The sequence below is a fragment of the Balaenoptera borealis genome, assembly GCF_965194805.1.
Source record: "Balaenoptera borealis genome assembly, chromosome: 3".
In the NCBI taxonomy this organism is placed as follows: Eukaryota; Metazoa; Chordata; class Mammalia; order Artiodactyla; family Balaenopteridae; genus Balaenoptera; species Balaenoptera borealis.
The window spans coordinates 26,258,856-26,284,212 of NC_138866.1; the positions used below are offsets into that span (position 1 = coordinate 26,258,856).

Genomic DNA, 25,357 nt, shown 5'->3' on the forward strand with positions numbered 1-25,357 from the left:
GAGAGCTTCAAAGCTAGAAAAGCAAAAGATTCTCTGAAAGGCAATGGACTTAACACTGAAATAGCTGGTAAGCTATTTGTTTAAAAATTTTTATTTTTATATTGGAGTATAGTTGATTTACAATATTGTGTTAGTTTCAGGTGTACAGCAAAGTGATTCAGTTAAACATATACATATATCCATTCTTTTTCAGATTCTTTCCCTATACAGGTTATTACAGAATATTGAGTAGAGTTCCCTGTGCTATACAGTAGGTCCCTGTTGATTATCTATTTTATATATAGTAGTGTATATATGTTAATCCCAAACTCCTAATTTATCTCTCCCACAACCTTTCCCATTCGGTAACCATAAATTTGCTTTCTACGTGTTTCTGTTTTGTAAATAAGTTCATTTGTACAGTTTTTTATGTATTTATTTTTAAAAATTAATTAATTAATTTATTTATTTTCAGCTGTGTTGGGTCTTCGCCACTGCGCGCGGGCCTTCCCCAGCTGCGTTGAGCGGGGGCTACTCTTCGCTGCAGTGCGCGGGCCCCCCATTGTGGCGGCCTCTCCTGTTGCGGAGCATGGGCTCCAGGTGCCCGTGCTTCAGCAGTTGTGTCATGTGGGTTCCAGAGCGCAGGCTCAGCAGTCGCGGCTGCTCCGCGGCATGTGGATCCTCCCAGACCAGGGCCCGAACCCGCGTCCCCCGCATTGGCAGGCAGACCCCCAACCACTGTGCCACCAAGGAAGCCCTGTATAGTTTTTTAGATTCCACATAAAAGTGATATCATATGGTATTTGTCTTTGTCTGACTTACTTCACTTAGTATGATAATCTCTAGGTCCATCCATGTTGCTGTAAATGGCATTATTTCATTCCTTTTTATGGCTGAGTAATATTCCACTGTATATACGTACCATATCTTCTTTATCCATTCTTCTGTCAATGGACATTTAGGTTGCTTCTATGTCTTGGCTATTGTAAATAGTGCTGCAATGAACATTGGGGTGCATGTACCTTTTTTTAACATCTTTATTGCAGTATAATTGCTCTACAATGGTGTGTTAGTTTCTGCTTTATAACAAAGTGAATGAGCTATACATATACATACATCCCAATATCTCCTCCCTCTTGCGTCTCCCTCTCACCCTCCCTATCCCACCCGCTAGGTGGTCACAAAGCACCGAGTTGATCTCCCTGTGCTATGTGGCTGCTTCCCACCAGCTATCCACTTTACACTTGGTAGTGTATATATGTCCATGCCACTCTCTCACTTTGTCCCAGCTTATCCTTCCCCCTCCCCATGTCCTCAAGTCCATTCTCTATGTCTGCGTCTTTATTCCTGTCCTGCCCCTAGGTTCTTCAGAACCTTTTCTTTTTTTTTTTTTTAGATTCCATATATATGTGTTAGCATATGGTATTTGTTTTTCTCTTTCCGACTTACTTCACTCTGTAATGCAGACTCATTTTCTCTGGATATATGCCCAGGAGTGGACTGCTGGATCATATGGTAATTCTATTTTTAGTTTTCTGAGGAACCTCCACACTCTTTTCTACAGTGGATGCACCAACTTACATTCCCACCAACAATGCAGGAGGGTTCCCTTTTCTTCACAGCCTCTCCAGCATTTATTTGTAGACTTTTTAATGATGGCCATTCTGACTGGTGTGAGGTGGTACCTCATTGTAGTTTTGATTTGCATTTCTCTAATGATTAGTGATGTTGAGCATCTTTTCATGTGCTTTGTGGCCATCTGTACGTCTTCTTTGGAGAAATGTCTTTTTAGATCTTCTGCCCACTTTTTGACTGGGTTGTTTATTTATTTATTTATTTTTTTTGATATTGACCTGCATGAGCTGTTTGTATATTTTAGAGATTGATCCCTTGTCAGTAGACTCGTTTGCAAATATTTTCTCCCATTCTGTGGGTTGTCTTTTTGTTTTGTTTATGGTTTCCTTTGCTGTGCAAAAGCTTTTAAGTTTAATCAGGTCCCATTTGTTTGTTTTTATTTTCATTACTCTAGGAGGTGGATCCAAAAAGATATTGCTGCAATTTATGTCAAAGAGTGTTCTGCCTATGTTTTCCTCTAAGAATTTTATAGTATCTGGTCTTACATTTAGGTCTTTAATCCACTTTGAGTTTATTTTTGTGTATGGTGTTAGAGAATGTTCTAATTTCATTCTTTTACAAGTAGCTGCCCAGTGTTCCCAGCACAACTTATGGAAGAGACTGTCTTTTCTCCATTGTATATTCTTGCCTCCTTTTGTCGTAAATTAATTGACTATAGATGCATGGATTTATCTCTGGACTTTCTATCCTGTTCCATTGATCTGTATTTCTGTTTTTGTGCCAGTACCAATACTGTTTTGATGACTGTAGCTTTGTAGTATAGTCTGAAGTCAGGGAGCCTGATTCCTCCAGCTCTGTTTTTCTTTCTCAAGATTGCTTTGGCTATTCGGGGTCTTTTGTGTCTCCATACAAATTTTAAGACTTTTTTGTTCTAGTTCTGTGAAAAATGCCATTGGTAATTTGATGGGGATTGCACTGAATCTGCAGACTGCCTTGGCTAGTACAGTCATTTTGACAATATTGACTCTTCCAATCCAAGAATATATTTTTCCATCTGTTTGTCTCCTCTTCGATTTCTTTCATCAGAGTCTTATAGTTTTCTGAGTACAGGTCTTCTGCCTCCTTAGGTAGGTTTACTCCTGGTATTTTATTCTTTTTGATGCAATGGTAAAAGGGATTGTTTCCTTAATTTCTCTTTCTGATCTTTTGTTGTTAGTGTACAGAAATGAAAGAGATTTCTGTGTATTATTTTTGTATCCTGCAACTTTACAGAACTCACTGATGAGCTCTAGTAGTTTTCTGGTAGCATCTTTAGGATTTTCTATGTATAGTATCATGTCATCTGCAAACAGTGACGGTTTTACTTCTTCTTTTCCAATTTGGATTTCTTTCATTTCTTTTTCTTCTGATTGCCATAGCTAGGACGCTGGCACGCTATTTTAGTTCCCTATTTCCTCCTTCCTCTCAACCTAGATAGATCCTACCCCTGACTAAGGACCAAGCTGAGCCTCACATTTATACAAAGCTTTCCTTGAACATCTTAGGCCTTATCTACCATGAATCATTATTTATCCGGTGTATACATATCTTTTTTCCCAAATGAGGCTAATCTCCTTGAGAACAGGGACCATATTTACATTTCTTGCATAATTTTCCAGTGATCTACCAACTTCCACGCAAGGCACATAGCTGATCCCCACTAAATATCTGTTGAATAAAACTGATATGAATGACTAAAAGTTCTAAAAACAAAATACTCAATTGTACACTTATATGTGGTTAAAATGGTAAAATTTTTTCTTTTTTTTGGCCATGCTGCACAGCTTACGGGATCTTAGTTGCCCACCAGGATTGAACCTGGGCCCACAGCAGTGAAAGTGCCAAGTCCTAACCACTGGACTGACAGGGAATTCCCTAAAATGGTAAATTTTATGTTATGATATTTTACAATTTTTAAAACACAGCCAGAGTACAAAACATATAAAAAGAACTCTAATAAAATTATATCAGATGAACTCCTAATTCGTAGTCCTAGGTGGGGAATCAAGTCTCATGGCTTAATAGTCTTAAAACTGAAACCTGAGTCAAATCTAAGAGAACCTAGTTAGCAAGGCAACAAGACTACGATTGAATGGGCAAATTTTCCTATTCAGAGGTCCCCAATCTGGCAACTTCCACAGTTTAAAAGCATATGGAGGGCTTCCCTGGTGGCGCAGTGGTTAGGAATCCGCCTGCCAATGCAGGGGACACCACTTCAAGCCCTGGTCCAGGAAGATCCCACATGCCACGGAGCAACTAAGCCCACGTGCCGCACAGCTACTGAAGGCTGCGCGCCTAGAGCCCGTGCTCCACAAGACAGGCCACCACCAATGAGAAGCCCGCGCACCGCAATTAAGAGTAGCCCCCACTCGCCGCAATCAGAGAAAAGCCCGCGCAGCAACGAAGACCTAATGCAGCCAAAAATAAATAAATTTATATTTTAAAAAATATTGCTCTTCAAGGTCAATCAATGTTTATAAAATGCTAAGTTTTGACAGATGCAAAATAACAAGCATAAGAAAAGCACTCAAAAGGGTTTTAAGATAGTAATTCTCAAAGTATCAACTTGAGCTAAATGAAATAAATACTGCCTTTTATTTACACACCATCCATCATTTCATAGCTCTGCATGTTTGATGTATGTCAGTAAGATGGCTGAAGGCACATATTATCACTCCTTTATGGACCTAGTCAGTAACATTTATCTCACATTTTCCAGGAATGACACATTATGGAGTAAAAAGATGAAGCCATTTATGCACCAAAATGTTTACATTTTTAACCACTTTAAATGGAAATATGGTAGTTTTTTAAATGCTTATTTATTTTAGTAAAGTGAAAATAAGTATTTACCTACTATTCTGCACATAGTTATTCACTGCACTATATTCTGCAACGTCCTTAGAAGGCTGCTGTGGACTGAAAGGTTTAGGTGGCCCTTGCACTACCAGCCCCTCTAGGCCTTGCTTCTTGGATCCCCACTCGTCCCTGCTCAGTGATGTTAAGGGCTTCAGGGTTAATCGTCCCTACATTAAATGACCCCCCCAACAACTGCTAAGCCTTCAGCCTGTAACTTCTCTGCAGTAAATGATCTACTTCTACCACCCCATTCCCACTCCTAATTGTTACACCTTCAAATTTTGTAAATTCCTCTGGTTATAACTTAGGAAAGAACTGAAGGCTTTCTGAAACCAGGTAACACAGTTTACTAAGTCAATAACCTTATTTTGTTGTAAAAGTATATATTTCTGTGTGGACTACTTCCTTTCTACTCAGGAGGGGTTTTTTTTGCTTCTTTCATTGTTCACTGAGTTTTTACTGAGCACTGGGGGAATACGGTGGTGAACAAAACAGACAGTCTCTTCCCTAATGGGCTTGAAGCCTAGTCCCATTTCCCGCTGCACAGCTTTCCTAGTTACAGAATCTGCATAAGAGAGAAACTGAGGCAGAGATAAAGAGAAGTCATGCTCATTCCTAAAATTCAGCTTAGTGCTCCTTCCCTCTTAAAACATTTCTCTTAAGATCATTTCCAGGTTGGAGAGCTATTTCAAAAGAAGTAGAATAATTTCACAACTTAGGGCTGAGTACAGAAGGGATATCTTCTCTGTGTCCCTTCCTAGTAAAGATGTGGGGAGGGAGGATGAGACACAGCCAAACTGTTACAGCAGGACAGGTCCAAGTGAACCCTAGTAATGGCAGAATTTACAGCCTGGGGAAATCTAATTTTCCCTACTTGGGAAAAACCTTAGAGCAGGGGTCCCCAACCCCTGGGCCGCGGACAGCTACCAGTCCGAGGCCTGTTAGCAAACGGGCCGCACGGCAGGAGGTGAGCGGCGGGCAAGCGAGTGAAGCTTCATCTGCCGCTCCCCATCGCTCACATTACTGCCTGAACCATCCCCCATCCCCCCACCCCCGTCCATGGAAACACTGTCTTCCATGAAACCGGTGCCAAAAAGGTTGGGGACGGCTGCGTTAGAGGACAAAGAAGGACGAGAACTCAGAACGAGCCAGGGGAAAGCCAAGAGGAAGCTGGGTGCTCGGAGCAGGAGGATTAAAGGAGACAGGAGATGAACCTGCCGTGCTGTGCAGCACATTCAGAACGTTAGGAGAGGCCTGCACCGGAGTGGAGAGCACTCTGTGTGGGCTGGAAGGGCCCCTTGTGTTCTTTGGGGACCTGTGCGTGGCGGCAGGCAACTGCTGCAGCTCAGCTGCCTATTCAAGAGGCAGTTCCAATTTTCTGTTTATCTCCCAAAATTCCGTATCTATAAATTGTAGACATAAAGCATTAAGGAAGGGAAGGAAAAACAGATTGAACTATCCCCACCCCCATTTTCACTTAGGAGTATTTAACCACTTGGCTCCCTTTCTGTTTAATGTGTTATTTCTTTAATTTGTGTTGTTTTATTTTTGCATCATGTTACTTTTTTGTAGACCTTTCATATTTTGGTTATTATAAACTACTACATTATTTTCGTTATTCAACTACTTTTTTGTATTCTGAAGAACAAAAAGAAAATTGTGTTCTTTTACTCTGTGTCACTGTCTCAAAAGACAGAAACTGAAAAGGGACAACACACAGGTGAGGCATCACAAAGGACAGGAGAAGAGTGTGGGCTTCCCCTTCTCACCAACACACAAACCCCCATCCTTATAGGTTGAACGGTAGAAGATTTAACTAGATTTTTTAAAACTCTTTTTAAGAGCAGTACACAGTTGCTTTTGTGTTGAACCATGTACTGTGTGAGGAGGGAGCGGACCTTTCAATTATGCAGGGGCAAAAAAGGCTAAGTATTAGTTAAGCTAAAATCTCTACCAAGTTAAAACTTCCTTCTCAATTGAAGTGGCATATGGTTATCAGAATCATGTAAGGAACTTTCACAAAATACACATCTCCCACCATGCTGGGATGGGAGAAGAATCTGTAATGTTTATTTTGAAATTCTTCCTCAGGTAATTCTCATAAGCTTCTACCTACTGTGAAAATTACTGAGCTAAAAAAAATAGACCAAATTCCCAAAGCCAAGCTAGTCCATAAAACAAATCTAAATATTTAACTTAAAGAATAACAGAATGACTAAATGAATATAAATATAGATAAAAGTATTGTTCCCCAGTATGCAAGCAATTAACCCAGAGAAAAGACAGACAGCAAAGCTCACTCTTTTTCTGTTTCATCTGATCTGGGCCTCAGTATTCTTTGGGCACTACTTCTTTCACAGCATGAATGCCAGGTCAGTACTTCCCCTAAAAGCATCACATTCAGCAGCATTTGCCGAAAAGAACTCAGGGAGGTGGAAGTGGAATGAACATTAAAAATAATAAATACACTCTTCAAAAATTCTTACTTCAGGAAAAAACACTAAATTCACTTCATAAATGTGAAGGTGAATGCTGAAGATTAACAATTAATTGAAAGAGTATTCTGTATATCCACACATAAACAAAACAAATCTATTTCATTTTTTACTGCAGGTAACTGAAAAGATCAGGTGAGTTGTTAAAACTGCAGTGTTACTTAGGAAACTAGGCAGATCACTATGTCCCTGGGGCAGGAATGTACTTTTAGGGAAAAACAAAAACAAAAAAAAAAACTTACTTTGAGAAATACATGCATATTTATTAGCACCAATGTTGGCAAAAAAAATAACTGAAATGACTGCTTTAGATTTAGAACAAAGATGTTTAGAGTCACTCCTAAGGAAAGAAAACAATCTTTATCTGCCGATGGCAAGCTAATTTAAGGAATGGTTCACCTTCAAAAATCACTCATTTTAAAAACTCATTGAAAAGTTCAGTTTTTGGTATGAAATAAAAATAAAATTTACTGGGAAAAGGTATTTATTTGCTGTACTTTTCCTTAAGCACACACAAATAAGTAACATCAGGAAAAAATTATTGATATTTCTAAGGACCATAGGTCATATAAATCATATATTCCAATTATTCTCCTTAATTACTAATCTATTCACCTCAATTATTTTTAACAAAAATTTATGGAGGCCTACATTATGCTGTATGCAGAGAGGTTATATACAAGATGACTGAGCCAAGGGCCCGTCCACCAGGAGCTCACAACACACTGAGGGAGGCCGAAGCATAAAGAACTAACAGATACAAGACACTGAGCTGTAATCAAGGAATAAGGAAAGTGTGAGGGTAAATTGTGGAAAAAGAGGATTAAATCTAAGGATGTAGAAACCCCTTCCTCACATGTGATTTTTACCTTCAGGGTTAACTGACATTTATTAAACACCCAGTAGGGGAAATGTATTTTCACAAACTTGCACATATGAGAGGATCCAGGCCTATGACACTAGAAGCAGCCAGAGAGAGAAAACGACCTCACAATTAGAGGACACAAAGGAGCTTCATCTAATAGGAAGAGATCTTAGCAATCCCACTAGTGTTTTCACTCAAACCTAACTAACCCTCAGCAGTCTATGACAAACTGCTCACTAGCACCTGAAAATTCTCCATAATCTACTTCCCTTGGCTGGGCCAAGGTTAGCATATCATGAAGCTGTTTCATGCCACCCACAGGAGCAGAATAGTTTCACATCAGTTAGAAGGATGGGTATATTACAATAGCAAAACAGAGAGAGAAAATGCTTTCATCATTCCACTCCGGCAGTAAGATGCCAGCTGGCTGAGAGCTGCTATAAACAAGACTGTCCAACAGAGGACAAAAGATTCCAGACCTGTGTACTATATAATGGGAATTCCAGTAGGATTGGGCAGCCTTATGGACAACATTAGAGCAGAAACATTTCCTAACACATGACCAAAACCGAGGCACTAAAGAGGTGAGCAAGAGCTGCTGTGCATCACAGCATCCCAACAGATAGAGGACTAATAACAGGTTCTTTCCCCCAAGCCCTGAGGTAAAACCTGAGGCTGTTTACTATGGCTCCAAAGGTCAAAATAAATAGTATGAATTGAGTCTTCTTTTTGCTCTTTGAAACTCCTTGTCAAGTGGCACAGCCAGCTGGGCACACAACTCTGATATGCAGATCATAACGTTTGTGAACATATAAAATGAATTACAATGAGTGCAGCCTATCACATTTCAACTCTGTAACGGGCAGGAAGGTCTCTCTCTTTTTCACCCAAGCACTGTCCAAATGCCTCCTCTTATAGTCCACTTGAGGTCATTTTAAGCACCTCAAGAAGCTGTACTACTTCTCATTAGCAAACGACTCTGGAAGCCAACTCAAGGTTTGTAAAACTGAAATTATCCTAAGAACAGGGTAGGGTGGTAACTATATAACAAAAATAATAATTTTAGCTACCAGTATGCTAAATATTCAAATATACTATTTCATTTTGAGCCCCACTAGCCCCCAAAATATTGATATTTTCATTTTCGAGGTGAGGAAATTGAGGTATGGAGAGGTTAAGTCTTTCGCCCAGGTAAAGCCAAGATTCTTACCCGAGTCTGCCTCACACTAATATGAGATTAAGAAGGAATAAATGGAAATGGTGATACATTACCAAGTCACCACCCAAAATAGAGGAAAGGTCAGGAAAGTTGGAGAAAACTCAAAACTGCCGCAAGACACTCAAAAACTACAACTGGTGACTTGTGCATCACACAAAGAGATGTAGCAATTGATAAGTTCCAGTTATGGTTTTCTAAGACAATAATGGTTAAAAAAAAAAAAAGCTATCCTTCACAATCAATAAATCTCTCATTTTGGGAAAAGCTGCCTACAGCACTAGTTCCTTATTACCATTCCATGACTGTGTCCTTGACAGCAATACCACCGCCTCTACCAGAACACCAATCACACCATCTGCTGTTGGAGCAGCAGCAATTCTTTTTTTTTTTTTTTTTAGAATAAGAAAATTTTTATTCATTAATTCATTTATCCATCCAAGGATTCACTAAATATAAATTGAATGCTAACAATATTCTAGAGAATGTGAGTCCCATAAATCTGAATATGACATAACCTTCAAATGCCTACATATTTTTTAATTTAAAAAGTATTCCATGTACTTACAGAAAACATAGAAAAATGACATAGAAGAATGCAAAAATACAGAAGATAGATACATACATACACTCACAGAATTAAAATTGTATTATATAACCTTACGTTTTTGACTCATGTGAAAATAAAAATACACATTAAACTTTTATATTTATATATGCTTTCTTAAGTTTTTTCCACTGCTATGAAATACAATTCTTTTCCATGTAATTTAGTGGTGAATTTAGTGGCTTTATAGTAATCTATTAAATAGACACATCAAATTTCTTTAAATGGATGGCCCACTATTACTGGACCTGTAGACTGAATGCTACTCTTCTACATTATTATTGGTCTACAACTTTTCAGATTATATAGTCTTTCCAATAAAATTTTGAGCATGAAACCAATACATAAATATCTACTTATAAATTATATATCACTGTAATATCTCTTTTTAATTTTGAAGGTAATTTTAATTATTTTTTCTAAAACTGTATTAAAAACTAAATGGAAAAAATTTTTTAACCCATTTACTGTGAAAAATTTCTGCAGAAAAAAATCCCGAGTTCCCTCTGCATTCTACTTTCATACTTTGAGCAGCAGCAATTCTTAATACCGGAACCAAGTCTTACTACTTTAATAGCAACAGCCCAATACCAGCAACCAAAACAACCAAACCAAAACAGCTGGTTTACGAATTTCATCTAGGTACCCTGCCCACTATCCACAACCCACCCACCAACTCTGCCCATTTGTTAATCACTATGTGCTGGGCACTGTGCTAGACCCTAGCACTCTCTTCCTCACCTGCAACAGTTCTCCAAAGCTAAGTGAAGCCCAGGGTTCTACCTCCCATACAGAACTGTGCTCACAACAGCAAAGCACAGAGCTCATACCAATTATGAAATGGGATTTCCTGCTAAGCAAATTACAAAGCACCAGTCATAAAACCATATGCATTTAGGGCAATAGTTCCCAACCCTGGCTGCATATTAGAGACACTTGGGAGCTTCAAAATACTGCTAATGCCTGGGCCTCATCCCAGGCCGATTAAATCAGAATCTTGGGACGTGGTGGCCCAGCATGGCTATATTTTTTAAAGCTTCTCAGGTGACTCAAAAGTACAGCCAGGGATGAAAACCACCAAACTTACGTTATTTCTAGAGTGGCACTTCTGAAAACCTCTTAGCCCACAAATCGATTAGGTGGTACAAAGACCACAAAGACTCGCTCTCATTGCACTTGCCATGTGGGCTGTATTAAAATGACACATCAATCAAACGTTGTCTTAAAACCACGGTCCTGTTATTTTTTTGTTTATGCAATGAAATTCTAAACAAGAGAGTACCTTGAGGTCACTCATCGCCCCCCAGCGGTCCCCAGGCCTCACTCAGAGAACCAGAGCTGTGTTAAGGCTCCAGCAGTGAGGAAGCAGGTGCTTGAGGAGCACTCCCTCTCCTGCAGCTGAGGGTTTGGGGGAGTGGAACTGGCCACGTCCAGGCAGGAAGCAGCCTCAGCTCAGTAACCCGAAAGCAGGAAATCTTCACAGTTCAGGCATGATTATCAAACTCTTTGTGCTCTTACAGGAGAGTAATTATAGGCATGTGAAAAAAGGGAAGCACTCCCCAAGGAACTCTTCCTCACATGCTTCCCAAGAGGCAGTAGGGCCATTAAAAATTCCATGATGAAGAGGAAAAACAGCCTGGGAACAGCCAGGAGGCAATACAGCAAATTAATACACCAGCCCTCCTCGGGGAAAGCTGTGATAAAACAGGAAACACTTCTCTCTTCGCAAAATAAAATTATACCACTAATGATAACATAGTCACCACACACACACACACACACACACACACACACACACACACACACACAAATCGTTCTAATAATGGGTATGAAATTCCCAATGCTGCCCAGATGCTTTGAAAGAAATCTTTTCCTACTACAAATAAAATGGAACAAGAAAAAGATAAAATTTCCATTCGAAACAGTTTTTCATACGGTCATTCACCTGCCTCTTCCCTACCACCAGCACTCTTTAACATTCCTTCCTAGGTGCCAGGCTTTGTTAAACGGTCCACTCTTTACAAAGCCCACCATCTACTTGTGAATCCGATCTCATCAGTCAGCCACACTGGAGCTAGACTGCTCCTTCTCTACTGACTATTTAGTGGGCAGGGACCCTGCTATTAAGGAAAACAGGGAGCCCTGAGGGCTAAGTGAGACCATCATCCACATTTCCTAAAACCTGCAGAGGTCACTTGTGCTGACCATTTCCCACAGATCAGGGGTTGCCAAACTATTGATTGTGCACCCTCACCAGGAAAAAATGTGAACAAACCCTTCTTATATATGTAATACACACACATAAAACAAAAATACGTGCTGCTAGACTAATGCATGTACAACTTAAAGCAAAAAAAAAAATTTTTAAGGATAAGATAATAAGTAACTGTATTTATTTAAGATACATTTAAAAATTTTTTTAATTTCTTCCCTCTACCCCAAAGAACCTTCATGTTTGCAACCTACTTTGTGTCCACTGGCCCAGGAATGATGTCAGGCAGGACAAGGATGAGCTATAATTGTCCACATTCTCTCATCTTGCTTTCAGCAATGGTCTGAAGCAATAAGCAATATTTCCCTAGAGCTGAGTGCACCAGAAACACAGCCTAGGCTTCCTTATGTTTCCAAGTCCAGCCACCAGCACTGCTGGTAAAAGAATGAAGATAATGATGTGGATAATGAGATACACAAAGAAACAAGAAGCTCACACCCACTCCAACCAGGATAAGGCCTTAAAGGCAACAGGAAACCTGATAAAAGCAAGGATACCAATCTCAGCACAGCACAGCTCTAGGCAGCAAAGGTAAAGGGAGAAGGGCAAATAATACACTTTCAGCATCTGACATAACACGGTGTTACTCATACAGTGCTCCCAAAGAGCACACACAGCCATTATTTTATTTGGTATTAAGACAAACAGCTGTGTTGGTGGGAATGTAAATTGATACAGCCACTATGGAGAACAGTATGGAGGTTCCTTAAAAAACTAAAAATAGAACTACCATATGACCCAGCAATCCCACTACTGGGCATATACCCTGAGAAAACCATAATTCAAAAAGATGGGGCTTCCCTGGTGGTGCAGTGGTTAAAAATCCACCTGCCAATGCAGAGGACACAGGTTCGAGCCTTGGTCCCGGAAGATCCCACGTGCCGTGGAGCAACTAAGCCCACGAGCCACAACTACTGAGCCCACGTGCCTAGAGCCCGTGCTCCGCAGCAAGAGAAGCCACAGCAATTAGAAGCCCACGCACCACAATGAAGAGTAGCCCCCGCTAGCCCCAACTAGAGAAAGCCTGCATGCAGCAACGAAGACCCAATGCAGCCAAAAATAAAAATAAATAAATTTTAAAAATTTATAAAAAAAAGCAAACAAAACAAGAACAAAAACAAAAAGAGGCCTGTAACACAATGTTCACTGCAGCACTATTTACAATAGCCAGGACATGGAAGCAATCTAAGTGTCCATCGACAGATGAATGGATAAAGAAGATGTGGCACATATATACAATGGAATATGGAATATTACTCAGCCATAAAAAGAAATGAAACTGAGTTATCTGTAGTGAGGTGGATGGACCTAGAGTCTGTCAGACAGAGTGAAATAAGTCAGAAGGAGAAAAACAAATACCGTATGCTAACACATATATATGGAATCTAAAAAAAAAAAATGGTTCTGATGAACCTAGGGGCAGGACAGGAATAAAGATGCAGACGTAGAGAATGGACTTGAGGACACAGGGAGGGGGAAGGGTAAGCCGGGATGAAGTGAGAGAGTGGCATGGACATATATACACTACCAAATGTAAAAACAGATAGCTAGTGGGAAGCAGCTGCATAGCACAGGGAGATCAGCTCGGTGCTTTGTGACCACCTAGAGGGGTGGGATAGGGAGGGTGGGAGGGAGGCACAAGAGGGAGGGGATATGGGGATATATGTATACATATAGCTGATTCACTGTGTTATACAGCAGAAACTAACACAACATTGTAAAGCAATTATACTCCAGTAAAGATGTTAAGAAAAAAAGACAAACAGCCGGACTGCTTTCGTATGGATTGAAACCTCGCCTTCCAAGTCACCCTGAGCACCACCACCTCTAAGAAAAGCTCCCTGAGCCTGAGTGAGGAGCCGCTCCTCTGTGCTGCTATCACTCTGCTGCACACCTTTAGGCACTTGTCACTACAAATTGTAGTTCTCCATTTCCACACCTGACCTTCCCATGAGGATATAAGCTCCTTAGGGGTAGTACCTAAACAAAGTGCCTGGCACACAGTAGGGAGTCAGCAAATGATGAATGAATGATGACCAAACAGCATACAACTAAAGAAAAGGCCTTACAGTAGTTTATTAATATCCCCTAATCTTCCAAGTTCTTAGTTAACACCATGTGTGATAGTCTCTCTTTTCAAATGACTTTCCCTATTGAAATACTACTTTTCCAGTAGAAGGCTAGGCAGTTGGTTATAATGCAGAGTTTATTATTACAGCCCACAGCAAAAGTTCTAACTGTATCCATGAAAGAATAATTTCTTTGTGCAGCCTGCACCCCAAATCTATGAACATATCCACTTAAGAATGTGTTAGGAAGAAAAACAGAAAAAAAAAATCATCAGAACCTTGGAAAAAAATTCTTTGTGCCACTAGAAGTAATAAAAGTTCTATGGTTCAGCCTATTAGTTGCTCCTTGTGCACAAAAACCTGCTAGGGCATGCCATCACTGAAACCATATTTACCTTGCATGTCACCCAACTTAGAATTTATATTCAGAGGCACTGGTTTCATTCTGCTATGCAGGTGCAGGACTCTTTCTGACAAATATACACTGAATGCCCAGTAAGTGCGAGACACTGTGTTAGGTACTGGGGACATATCAGGGAACAAGACAAGGTCCCAGCACCTAGAAGCTTATATTCTAATGAGAAACCGAGGGGAAAGCAGGAAGAAAAAAAAACAATAAACAAAGTCATTTCAGACTGTGACTAAAGCTCTAAAGGAAAGAGATAATGAATGGCGAGTGGCATAGGTGGCCCCTTTAGACAGGGCGGTCTGACAGGTCCTCCCTGAGGAGGTGGCCTGAGCTGAGATGAGAAGGAGCCAATCATGGGAAGAGCTCTAAGGTGGCAGTCCAGGCAAAGGGAACACGTGTGAAGGTTCAGCAGTAGGAAAGGGTTGCAATTTTTGAAGAACAAAATGGAGCTCCCTGGTGCAGCTGGATCTCTTCCCCATTGAGGAGGACAAAGTCTATGAAAGGAGGCTGGACATGAAGGCAGGAGTCAGATCATGCAGGGTTTTGCAGGTCATGGCAAGCACCATTAATAACGTTCTTTGAGGATGGGGCTTCTAGCAGAAGAAATACGGAATAGGAGCCAGAACTTAGGTCAAAGTTGAGATTTAAATCACATCCTAGCCATGTGACCACAGGAAAGAACTTCAACACTCTGCCTCAGTTTCTGCACCTATAAAACAACTACTGACCTCAAAAGGTTGTTGAAAAGATCAAATTGGATAGTATACACTAACATACTTTAATTTGCAAAGTGTTATAAAAAGGAAATAGTATCATCTAGAAAAAAAGTCACTCGAAGACAATTACCTGGCAGAGCAGTGTGCTGGTGAACATCTTCGGTGAGAAGCATCAGCAAGAACATCCAGGGAGTAAAGGGGAGAAAGAGGATTAAACTGCAGGAATAAATGAGATTACTTCAGTATGGCTTATATGAAACAGACCTGATCCTAAAGGGCTACCTGCTACTTGCTTACTTTTGCCCTTTGACTGTTCAACTCTCTTGCCATAACACAGACACCATTCAATAAAGTTGTGCATATTCAACAGTGTACCCATGAATGTAGCATAACTGATCTACCACGCCTCAAAAAACAGACTATTCCTTGGTAAGCAACAATTTTTCAAAAACTTCTGATACACAATAATTACTTAAATGGCAAAAGATAGTACTTTCTAACTGACATAAAGGGAACTTATGCCTATTGATTATCAGCCCTTGTTCCCAAGAATACTAGCATGAAATTACCTTTTCATTTCCTTATCCTGGCAGATGTTTCCAGTGAATAACTGGTTAGCACATACCAGCAGCAGTGTAGTGGAAACAGAACTAGATTAAGAATTAGAATACCCAACGTTTAGTTCCAGCCTACAACTGAGTTGCCATATATTAAAAACCACAAAATCTCTTTGACCTTTACTATCCTCATCTGTAAAATAGATGTATCACTATCTGTCTTACCTATTTTATGGGATTATTGTGAGGACTACATAAAATATTACTTTCGGTTTAACAAGTAATTTCAGTTTCTCATCTGTAAAACACCTATTCACCTCAAAAGGGGGCTGTAAGGATCAACTAGGACACTATAATAAAAGTACCTCACTTTATGTTGGCTACCTTTCTTTGGATTTTTTCCACAATAAGTACTCCTTCCCCAAAATTTGAGAAGTAAATATATATCAATACTAGAAGAACACTGAATGGTAATTTCAAAAGGACTTAAAAAGTATACAAACTAAGCAACTGTTCTGTCATAGAGGTTCCAGTCCCAATGTTGTATGACTTTGGGCAAATAGCTTAAACCTCATTTGTAAATAACACATCTCATTTGTAAATAACACATCTGGACTAGGTGATCATCACAGGTCTCTTTGCCTTTAGATCCTCTGATGCAAACACAATTAATACCCTTGCTTAGCATTCCCCAAACTGCAATCTCTCACATCCCACCTTAATGGCTTTCTCTTTATCTGTCCACCACCCACTCTACTATTTAATATTTTTCTTTGTATCAATTATTTTTACTCACCCTTGTCCTTACTATATTTCTATGAAATAACAAGTCTGATAGAATGATTACATGTTTCTAAAGTAAATTATCAGAACTTAAAAGTAAAAATTCTGTATCCACAAGCCAACTAAAATCATATAATAAATACACACCAGTTAGGTGTACCACTAAATGTTTCATTTTGAAACAGTAACTTCAAGATGAAAGTTCCAAGTCTAAAATGTTTATCAACTTAACAAGCTAATAAGCAGTCAAAACAAAACAAAACAAAAAAAAACAAAACAAAAAAAATGATGGAGCGATAGAAAGCCTGAGAATTTTTACCTATCAGTCTTCATCTATTTTACAACTAATCATCAAGGTAAAGCAACCTCTCTCCCAGCAAAACTCAAAAGCCTCAAACGTTAAAGGAACATATTGAGAGTCACTGTCAGTAATTTTAAAATTATGACCCCTATAAAGGATTAGATATGCCAAGGGCCCCCTCAGGGGTAGCTAGGGTAAAAGAGTAAGAGGCTCTAGGCCTCAACCCCACTTTACCCAAAGTAGCTCTACCTTCCTCTGCTTCATATGTTTAGGATTCAACATTGTACTTCTCAGCACAGGATGCTGATGCATTCTGATTTCTTACTGCCAAGTTCAAAACCAGAATGACAACTGCATTCCTATGAAATATGTGTTATAAGTAATAAACTGAAGGTCACAAGTTGAAACTAAAAAGGGGAATTAGCTACAGTTCTTATCAGTGAATACTAGATATTCTTGGAAAACAGTCCTCCAAGAAAATCAGAATAACATAAGGAACAAGAACCTTACCTCATGTGCACAAGCAGAAATGTGAGGAAAATCAGAAGCCAACGCTTTATTCTTTCTAAAGAAAAGGAAATCAAATGATAAAATAAAGATGACAAAGGAAAGCAATCTCACCTGATTTCGTTCTCTTTTCCCAGCTGATGGTAACCAGAAACTAAAGAGAGGGAGAGAATAAGAGGAAAGAAAACAATAAAAGAAGTGGTAGGAACATTATTAGAGAGAAGATAAAAAGATGTGGGTTAATGAAGACAAAGAAATGAGAAAAAATGGAGTTGGAGGAGAAAAGGAGAGAGATGTTAAATGTGTATGAACTTTTTTTGCAGGAAATAACTCCTCAAAGTAAAAAGCCTTTTAATGGAATGCAGAAGACTAGACACTCTTAAAAAAACTCAAGATGGTGGTGTGACACCAATGCACTCTCAGCTGTGCAATGAGAACAGGATCCCCAATTCAACAAGAGCATAAACCACATCTTGCCTATTTTATAGATTAAAACTTCAACCAGGCTGGATGGGTATAGGAGTATAACTGGATACTGACCATGACATGTAGTAGAGACACCAAAGAGCCAATCATGTTATGGGACAAGGCTGTCACAAAAAAGGGTGGAATGATTTTCCTATAGCTACACATAGGCTTTCCAGTGGCACTTATCACAGTAGTTAGAACAAAAAGATATCTCTCTGTCTAGAGGTCTAAAAATGGGAAGACCATATAGGAGAATACAGAAGCAATCACCCATTTTGAACAAAAAAATTTTTAAGAGACAGAAAAATGAATTTAAAATATAATATCCTTATTGGAGGCTACTTTTATAATGGAGCACCTATAGACATAAATAGCAAAGAAATAAAAACTAGTATAGAAAGGAAAAAAAAAATCACTCTCATGAGTTTACGTTGTTAGCCATTTTAACCCAACACAGCCATAAGTGAATAAATAAATAAATAAAAATTAAAAAAACAAAAACATATGTTAACTGTCATAAAGTACCCATCTTTAAAACCTTCTTTTTCAGCTCTACAATCGAATTTTTAGGTTCCTTCATAAAATGTTCCCCTGCTGCCTCCTTCAAGGAAAAGGCTAAGACAGCCAGTAAATACATTAAGTACTTACTCTTTCTGCCGAGGGTCACTAATGAGGTGGCTTATCCTCTCAGTTCCCAAATTACTCATGCTGGACTCCTGAAAAGCCAAAGAAGATAACAGTGTCATCTAACCACAGAAACAAATATGTAAGTATGATCCGTCATCAAGCTCATGCTTTCCCATAATTATACCAGCAACCCCAAAGCACAAGTCAGATGTCAATCTTAAAATCCAACAGTGTCTTTTTGTGGTACTCTACTGTTAAAGTATTGCATGTTATTCTAAACTTATTTTTCTCTAGTGATCAAAAAAAAGTCATTATAAACATTTTTTTTACTATATACAGTATTTTAATATAGTGAGTAATACCTCCTAGAGTTACTAAAGTGTATCAAAATAGAAACACTTTAAAAAAAATCCAACAGCAGCCAATTTTTAACAGGCCAGCACACCAAGATCCCTAGAGTCTATGATTTTAGCCTCAAGAGCCTTCATAATCGGACATTTACTGAGTCCTCACTGATAACACCTAAGTATCTACTAACTAAATGTATACACGTCAAAGGACTTTTGTAACTTATAAAAATCGTCACCCTGTATTTTGCCTGTTAAACATGTCCTAAAGTAAAAATAGAAGTCTGTATAAATTGCTTCTTAAATTTCCGGTTCTCAAGATTGTAATATGAAATCATATCCGTAACACCACAAGCAATTCAGAAACTAATCATATCCAAAAAACTGGAAAATGGCAGAAGGCACTCACCCTTCATTTAACGTGAGTACACTTACAGTGAACATCTATCACAGAACGTTGGGATGCGTACCAACAGTACATGAGCAAGAGTTACGCACATTTGAGGAAGTGTTAAGATGAGAGAGCGTAAGCCATAGACATGAACGTCAAAAATGTCAAGCCTGGTACTCAAACACATTTGTTTCTGAGCAAACATTATTATCTGCATTCATCTATGTGTGTGGATTAGCCTAAATATTAGGGTACACATTTCAGCAGAACTGGCTATAGAAAAATGAATTTGAGGTCAGATTTCAGGTGGTATTGGAGCTAAATGAAAAGGCTTCACATACTGTATTCTTCATATCCTTCACTCCTTACACCTATGCCTCCTGGTCACAGACACAGCCATGGTAATGGGCCAAGGGAAAAGATGGGTGAAAAATGAGCTATTTGTTACAGCAGAAAAATTATTAACTTAAAGTGCCGTAATGTTTAAATTTACAGTTTATTACTGTGTAAATTACAAGCAGTACTTTGCGTAATTAGCAGCTCGCTGGCAGGGAGCTGTGAATGAAACTCATTATTTATGATTACAATTTAGAAAAAGAGAAGAGAGATGGGGGAGGGAGAAGAAGGGGGGCAGAACAGTGACCTCTGGTAGAAATGACAAATATCCCTTTAAGGTGATGAAGATGAATTAAACAAGTAAATATTATCCTATTCATTTGAAATCATTAAAGACACATCCAATAGGCCCTACTTTCCTTCCATGCAAGCTAAAGGGAGCCTCCAGGATGAAATGATTTACTTCCATGGAAGTGGAAGGCTCTTATTTTATAGGAGCTGAAACAAAGTAAGGTAGGTGGTAGGGAGAACATCATCTGTCAAGCCTAACCAATAAAGAGAAAAAGTCAAACCAGCGCTCTGCTCCCCACTCCCAACCTCCTGCCTCCCTCATGCACTCCTACCCTGCTAGCTGTCCTGATAAGAATAAGCTCTCAGAATAGCAAATGCAGCATTTTATCGCCTATAAAATGAGTAATCCAAAAGAAGACGTATCATTCTTCCAATAAGCAAATGTCTTTCTAATTAGAGATTTGACATTGAATTTAAAGATAAAAAGAATATGAATTCATCTGAAAATAAACAGCCTCATTTCTTCTGCAGAAAACAGTTCCCTGATTAATCTATGAAACAGTAGCTCCCTGAGGGCAGGCAGACTGTGGCTCTGACCACTACATACCTGGCTGGGCATAGAGCCTGCCACACACAGGCACTCTAGATGCTTCCTGAGTGAACAAACACGTTAATGCTCTAAAATGCCTCTGCTGTCCTTATTCTTTGTCCACCACAATCCTCTCTGACTGGGTATGAACCCCAGTCTTAACCTATTTTCAATCTCAAAGCCAGAGTAAAAAATAAATGAAATAACTAATTAAATTTAAATTGAAAAAGATAAAAAAGAAGTAGACCTGGGTTCAATTTTCTATATTTTGCCACTTCTATCTGGGTAACATCAGACATTCCTTAACATCTTTGAACCCATTTTCCTCATCCTCTGAAGAGAATATCATTTTTACAAGATTTTTGGGAGGATTAAGTGAACTGAGTGCCTAGCACAGTCCCTGGCAAAGGCAGAACTGAGTAAATGGTAAATATCCCTCCCTCATGGCCAAGGAGGGGCTTTTGAAATTTGATAACAGGTTTTTTTTGCCCAGTTTTTTTCTTTTTTAATGAATTCTAGAATAAAAGACCAAAGTTAGAACAAAAGAAGCATTCATGAATTCAAGAGGAGTCATAAAGAAGCCAAGAGTATTTCAACTTATATAATAATAATATACGATTAATCAAAAGAGAAGAAGAGACAGAGATCAGGCCTGTAGATTTACAGACAGCAGACACTGTCATGACAGTGTTTGCTTTGTCAGAACTTCTGTATAAATCAAGCTTCATCTTCTTTGTGTGTATCCATTCACACCCTATATAATGTTCACTCTTGTGAACTTGCAAAATACACCTGGCTTAATTAACCCCAGGGAGTTCTGCAGCACCTTTGATTATCAACAGTGTACGCAAATCTCATAGGAAATATTATCTTCCCAGTGAGCCTAGAAAACAATGACAGCTATCACCTTCCCAACAAGCCTTCTTCGCCCCTTTCTGAGGCATCGAGCTGCAGCTCCAGGCAGACGATTAAAGCGAGCATGGTACCCTAAATAAAAAAGAAGAAAGACCTCAGTAACTGAATGCAGAAGATTCATTAGCAATGATATGCTTCTAGTACACCAAAGGCCTTCCCCCCCAAGATCTTACTAAATTAACCCTTAAACTAGTATCACTAGGCTATTTGCCAATGATTTACTATTCCCATGTCTTTGTCACCAGTAGTATGATCTTAGGCATGTCATTTACCGCTGACATAGGCATCCTCATCTATAAAAAAATAATAATCACTGGCTCAGTCCTCTTTTACAGGACTGTTTTGAAGACTCAGTGAAATAGCACATGGAAGGTACTTTATAAACTAAAAACACTGTACAAATATAACGTATTATCTACAATTTCTAATTGCAAATTAAATGTTAGCTATTATCTTAAAAATATTCTAATTCATGAAATAGGTAAAAATAGCATGTATAGTATAATCCCATTTTTCTAATTGCTGTATATGTTCTACACATAGAAGAGACAACTGGAAGAATCCACACCAAAATGTTATCAATGACTCTGGGTGTGGGATTATAGGCCATTTAAAGTTTCTTCTTCCTATTCTTGTTCAATTTGTATGTACTTTAAGTGGTCCATAAAGAACTTTTAGAAATGGTCACTGAAATGTTTATGAAAGTTTTAAGGTAGCAAACAACGTGCCTCAGCCAAGCATCATTACCAAGAACCAACTGCTTTGAGAAGGACTTTCAATCACCCAAATTTATTACAATGAAATGCTACAGAATAGGAATTTACAGCTCTATTGTAATTCTGATCACCAATAGATGCTCAACATATACTTGGTAACTGACTAACTGGTTGATTATTGACTACTGGGAATCCTCACATCATAAATTTATAGAGCTAAAGGAAACCTCTGAAACAGTTTTGTTCATTGTCACGATATCCTAAGTGATGACCCTGATGTCCCTAGGAAATGAAGTGACTCTGCCACAGTCACAGAGCTAGGGAGACAGTACCAGACAGTATTACCACAGAGTATTACCACATTTCCTTCCCCGTCCTAGGCTCTTTCCATTTCACTTTGCTACATCATAATTGATGGAAAGCAAAGGGAAAGGATATGTATTTGTGTTACAGTCCACAATAATAGAATTATTAATATAAAATATTTTTTAAAATATTTTTAAATCATCCATTTTTAAAATGTCATTATACCTTGTACGTGAGTGTTGTTACTGAAATCTGTTATCTTCCAAGATCCACTACTTCAGGCTTCCACTGGGCACTCAGTAGCCCATCAGTTTCACAGCAGGATAAGCAGCAGTGACACGCTGCTAGGCTTCTTAAATCTGGCACAAATGGCAATAGCAAGCTGAAGGAACGCCCTGCTAATATATATTCCAAGAGTCTCCATGGATTGATTTAGGTAAGAATGGAGAGAACCCCAAGCTTTGAGACTCACCCTTGAATCTTCTAGAAAAATCTCTGGACTAGTTCTAAAATTCAGATAGGTAATGCATGCTTACAGGCATGAGTATGCTTGCCATGGGAAGATTCTCCCCAGAATCACATAAGTGTGAAGTATATTTTGGTCTCCTCAGAACTCACCTCTTTGAGCTGGCCGAGAAGGTAAAAGGAATGTGGAATCTGAAAGTTTATCCAGTCCAGAATCCATTCTCTCTACTTCAGAGCAATGGTCAGGAGCCCACTTGGGCAGAAGATTAGGGACAGTGAATCCTGGGACACATTCTCCTTCATAGAACCAATCACTCTGCTCGTCATCCCCTAAAGCAAAGAGATCCTATCATAAGCTGGAATTTTAACATGCTCTATGAAAAACCAAATACGAAGATGACTTCTCAGTGCTATGGGTTTGATTATACATTTTTTTAAAAATTTATTTATTTTTATTTATTTATTTTTGGCTGTGTTGGGTCTTCGTTTCTGTGCGAGGGCTTTCTCTAGTTGTGGCGAGTGGGGGCCACTCTTCATCGCGGTGCGCGGGCCTCTCACTGTCGTGGTCTCTCTTGTTGTGGAGCACAGGCTCCAGACGTGCAGGCTCAGCAGTTGTGGCTCACGGGCCCAGGTGCCCCGCGGCATGTGGGATCTTCCCAGACCAGGGCTCGAACCTGTGTCCCCTGCATTGGCAGGCAGATTCTCAACCACTGCGCCACCAGGGAAGCCCTGATTATACTTTTTAAACAAAGCCAAAATACAAAAAAATTGTTTTGATACTTCTTGATCCATATTTTGATGAAAACTGGGACATCAAACTAGTTCCACATAAATGTCATACTGTGGTACACTGGACTGCTTTTGATAGTAAAAACTAATAAAGCTACCATTTACTAAGCCCTTACCACCTACCAGAATCTATGCTAAAAATCTGTAAATTTGTTATCTCTTCCAAACCTTACATTAACTCCAACTTATCAATTAGGCAACTAAAGCCCAGAGAAGTCAAGGTCAAGTTAGTAAATGACGAAGCCATGGTTTCAACCCAAAGCCTGACTAACTCCAAAGCCTTTAGCACAAAAATAAACTGCCTCCCATGTACCATTCTAAGTGGTAAAAATGAACTTGGAGGTTCAAAGCCCACAAATGTTTCTCAATTCAAAACCAGCTATTCCTGAAGAATTTCCTGCTATATTTGTATTTCTCATAATAGGTGAATAAGGAATGTATATCCATACCTTGTTTGTTCCTTGATGCCTCATTAATGGGACACAAAATCATCTTGACAGTAGCAATCCAAGCTACCAGGAAAAAACTAACCAAAAAGACAATATAAGCCCCCAAGGCTTGTCAAGAAGTTATACTATTTGCCCAAGGCCATACTTTTGATTATTGACAAAGTCAAGACTAGACCCATATAGCCCAGACGCTTGGTTCAAACTTCTTTCTACTGGCTACAATGGTAGCATCTCAATTTCCCAAAGAGCTTATTCCTGCCCACAAAGAGTAAGATGGGTAACTTTATGTCCGCTACCCCACACCCCTTTCAAAACAGCAAGGATGAAGGAAATTATTACTAGAACATCTAAAGAGTTCATACTGCATTCATTTTCTAATGGGTACTGGATCTCAAGGAAGCTGCTCAGGCCATGCTAATCTCATGAAGTATCAGTTTCATGGACCACTAACACCCAGGAGAATGATAACTCTTAAATCACTGCAGAGATCTCTAAAAGGGGAAAGAAGCCACTAAAGAAGTTGCTCCAGGTGTTCCCTTATAAAAACACACCATCAACAGGCTGTTTTTCTAAAACAGTGGTTCTCAACCTTTAGTGTGCATCAGAAGGACTGGGAAGGGTTGCTGGAACACAGACTGTTGGGCCCTACCCCCAAAGTTTCTGATCCTGGCCTACACAGGACCAAAAATGTTCATTTCTAACAAGTTCCCTAGTGATGCTAAACTGGTCTGGAGACCATACTTTGAGAACCACTACTCTAAAAGCATCTCACCAAACCAGGTACAAGGATGAATTAAAGATAGACATCAGAATTAACAATGATTAGTTTCACTGCAAGTCAATATATTAATTCCTTCCTATTCATAAGCATTCCTCAGGCCATTTATTAAAATAGTATTATTTAGCTAGATCATATTTTCTGATGACAAATGTCAGACTATACGGGAATTTTCTTTTTTTTGGTTCTCAAGCATTCACTCAAGATTTTTGATAATACAGAAAGGGACTCACTGAACTGGAAGGAACCTTCTGAGATCTCATCTAGACCAGTAGTCTTCAACCTGGGTTCACTAGGATGCCTGATGCAGGAGCTCCTCAAAAGAGTGCTGCCAGAGAATAAGGAAGAGGCTGAGTGGATCAGGCTCCAGACCTCCTGCTCCTCTAGGACCTTGCTTTAACCAAAATAAGTTTAGTTGTTTTATAATTTGAGGTTCTATGTACACTTCTGTTTGAGGGAGAAAAAGGAGGATTTTCCCCTTATCTGGGCTCCCCAATAATTATTTATTAAGAGCTTACTATATGCCAGGCAATGTTGTTACTTATTGTGGTAGCAAATAAAAAAACTCCTGCCTTTGAAAAGCTTCAATGGAAAAGACATGCATCTATAAACAATAGTGTAATATGGTAAGTGATAAGAAA

General features: G+C 39.1%; 1 protein-coding gene and 1 long non-coding RNA gene across 20 annotated transcripts in view; one reads left to right on the forward strand and one right to left on the reverse strand.

Annotated features, from left to right (window-relative positions):
- LOC309626636 overlaps positions 1-25,357 on the forward strand; it is a 1,318,538-nt gene that overhangs the window by 597,064 nt on the left and 696,117 nt on the right. The window lies entirely within an intron of this gene.
- GPATCH2L (G-patch domain containing 2 like) overlaps positions 1-25,357 on the reverse strand; it is a 67,335-nt gene that overhangs the window by 24,263 nt on the left and 17,715 nt on the right. For 4 of the 19 annotated variants that reach the window (XM_082387557.1, XM_082387554.1, XM_082387545.1 and 1 more), the window contains 5 exons: positions 22,854-23,030; positions 21,206-21,285; positions 18,366-18,433; positions 17,253-17,307; positions 15,232-15,317 (listed from right to left, as the gene is read on the reverse strand). In XM_082387557.1, coding sequence (XP_082243683.1) covers positions 15,232-15,317; positions 17,253-17,307; positions 18,366-18,433; positions 21,206-21,285; positions 22,854-23,030 — 466 coding nt within the window. Of the gene's footprint in view, positions 1-5,528; positions 12,282-15,231; positions 15,318-15,670; positions 15,752-17,252; positions 17,308-17,363; positions 17,404-18,365; positions 18,434-21,205; positions 21,286-22,853; positions 23,031-23,151; positions 23,439-25,357 lie in introns of those variants that run through there. The other 15 variants (XR_014243321.1, XR_014243322.1, XR_014243324.1 and 12 more) reach the window with 11 other exon arrangements.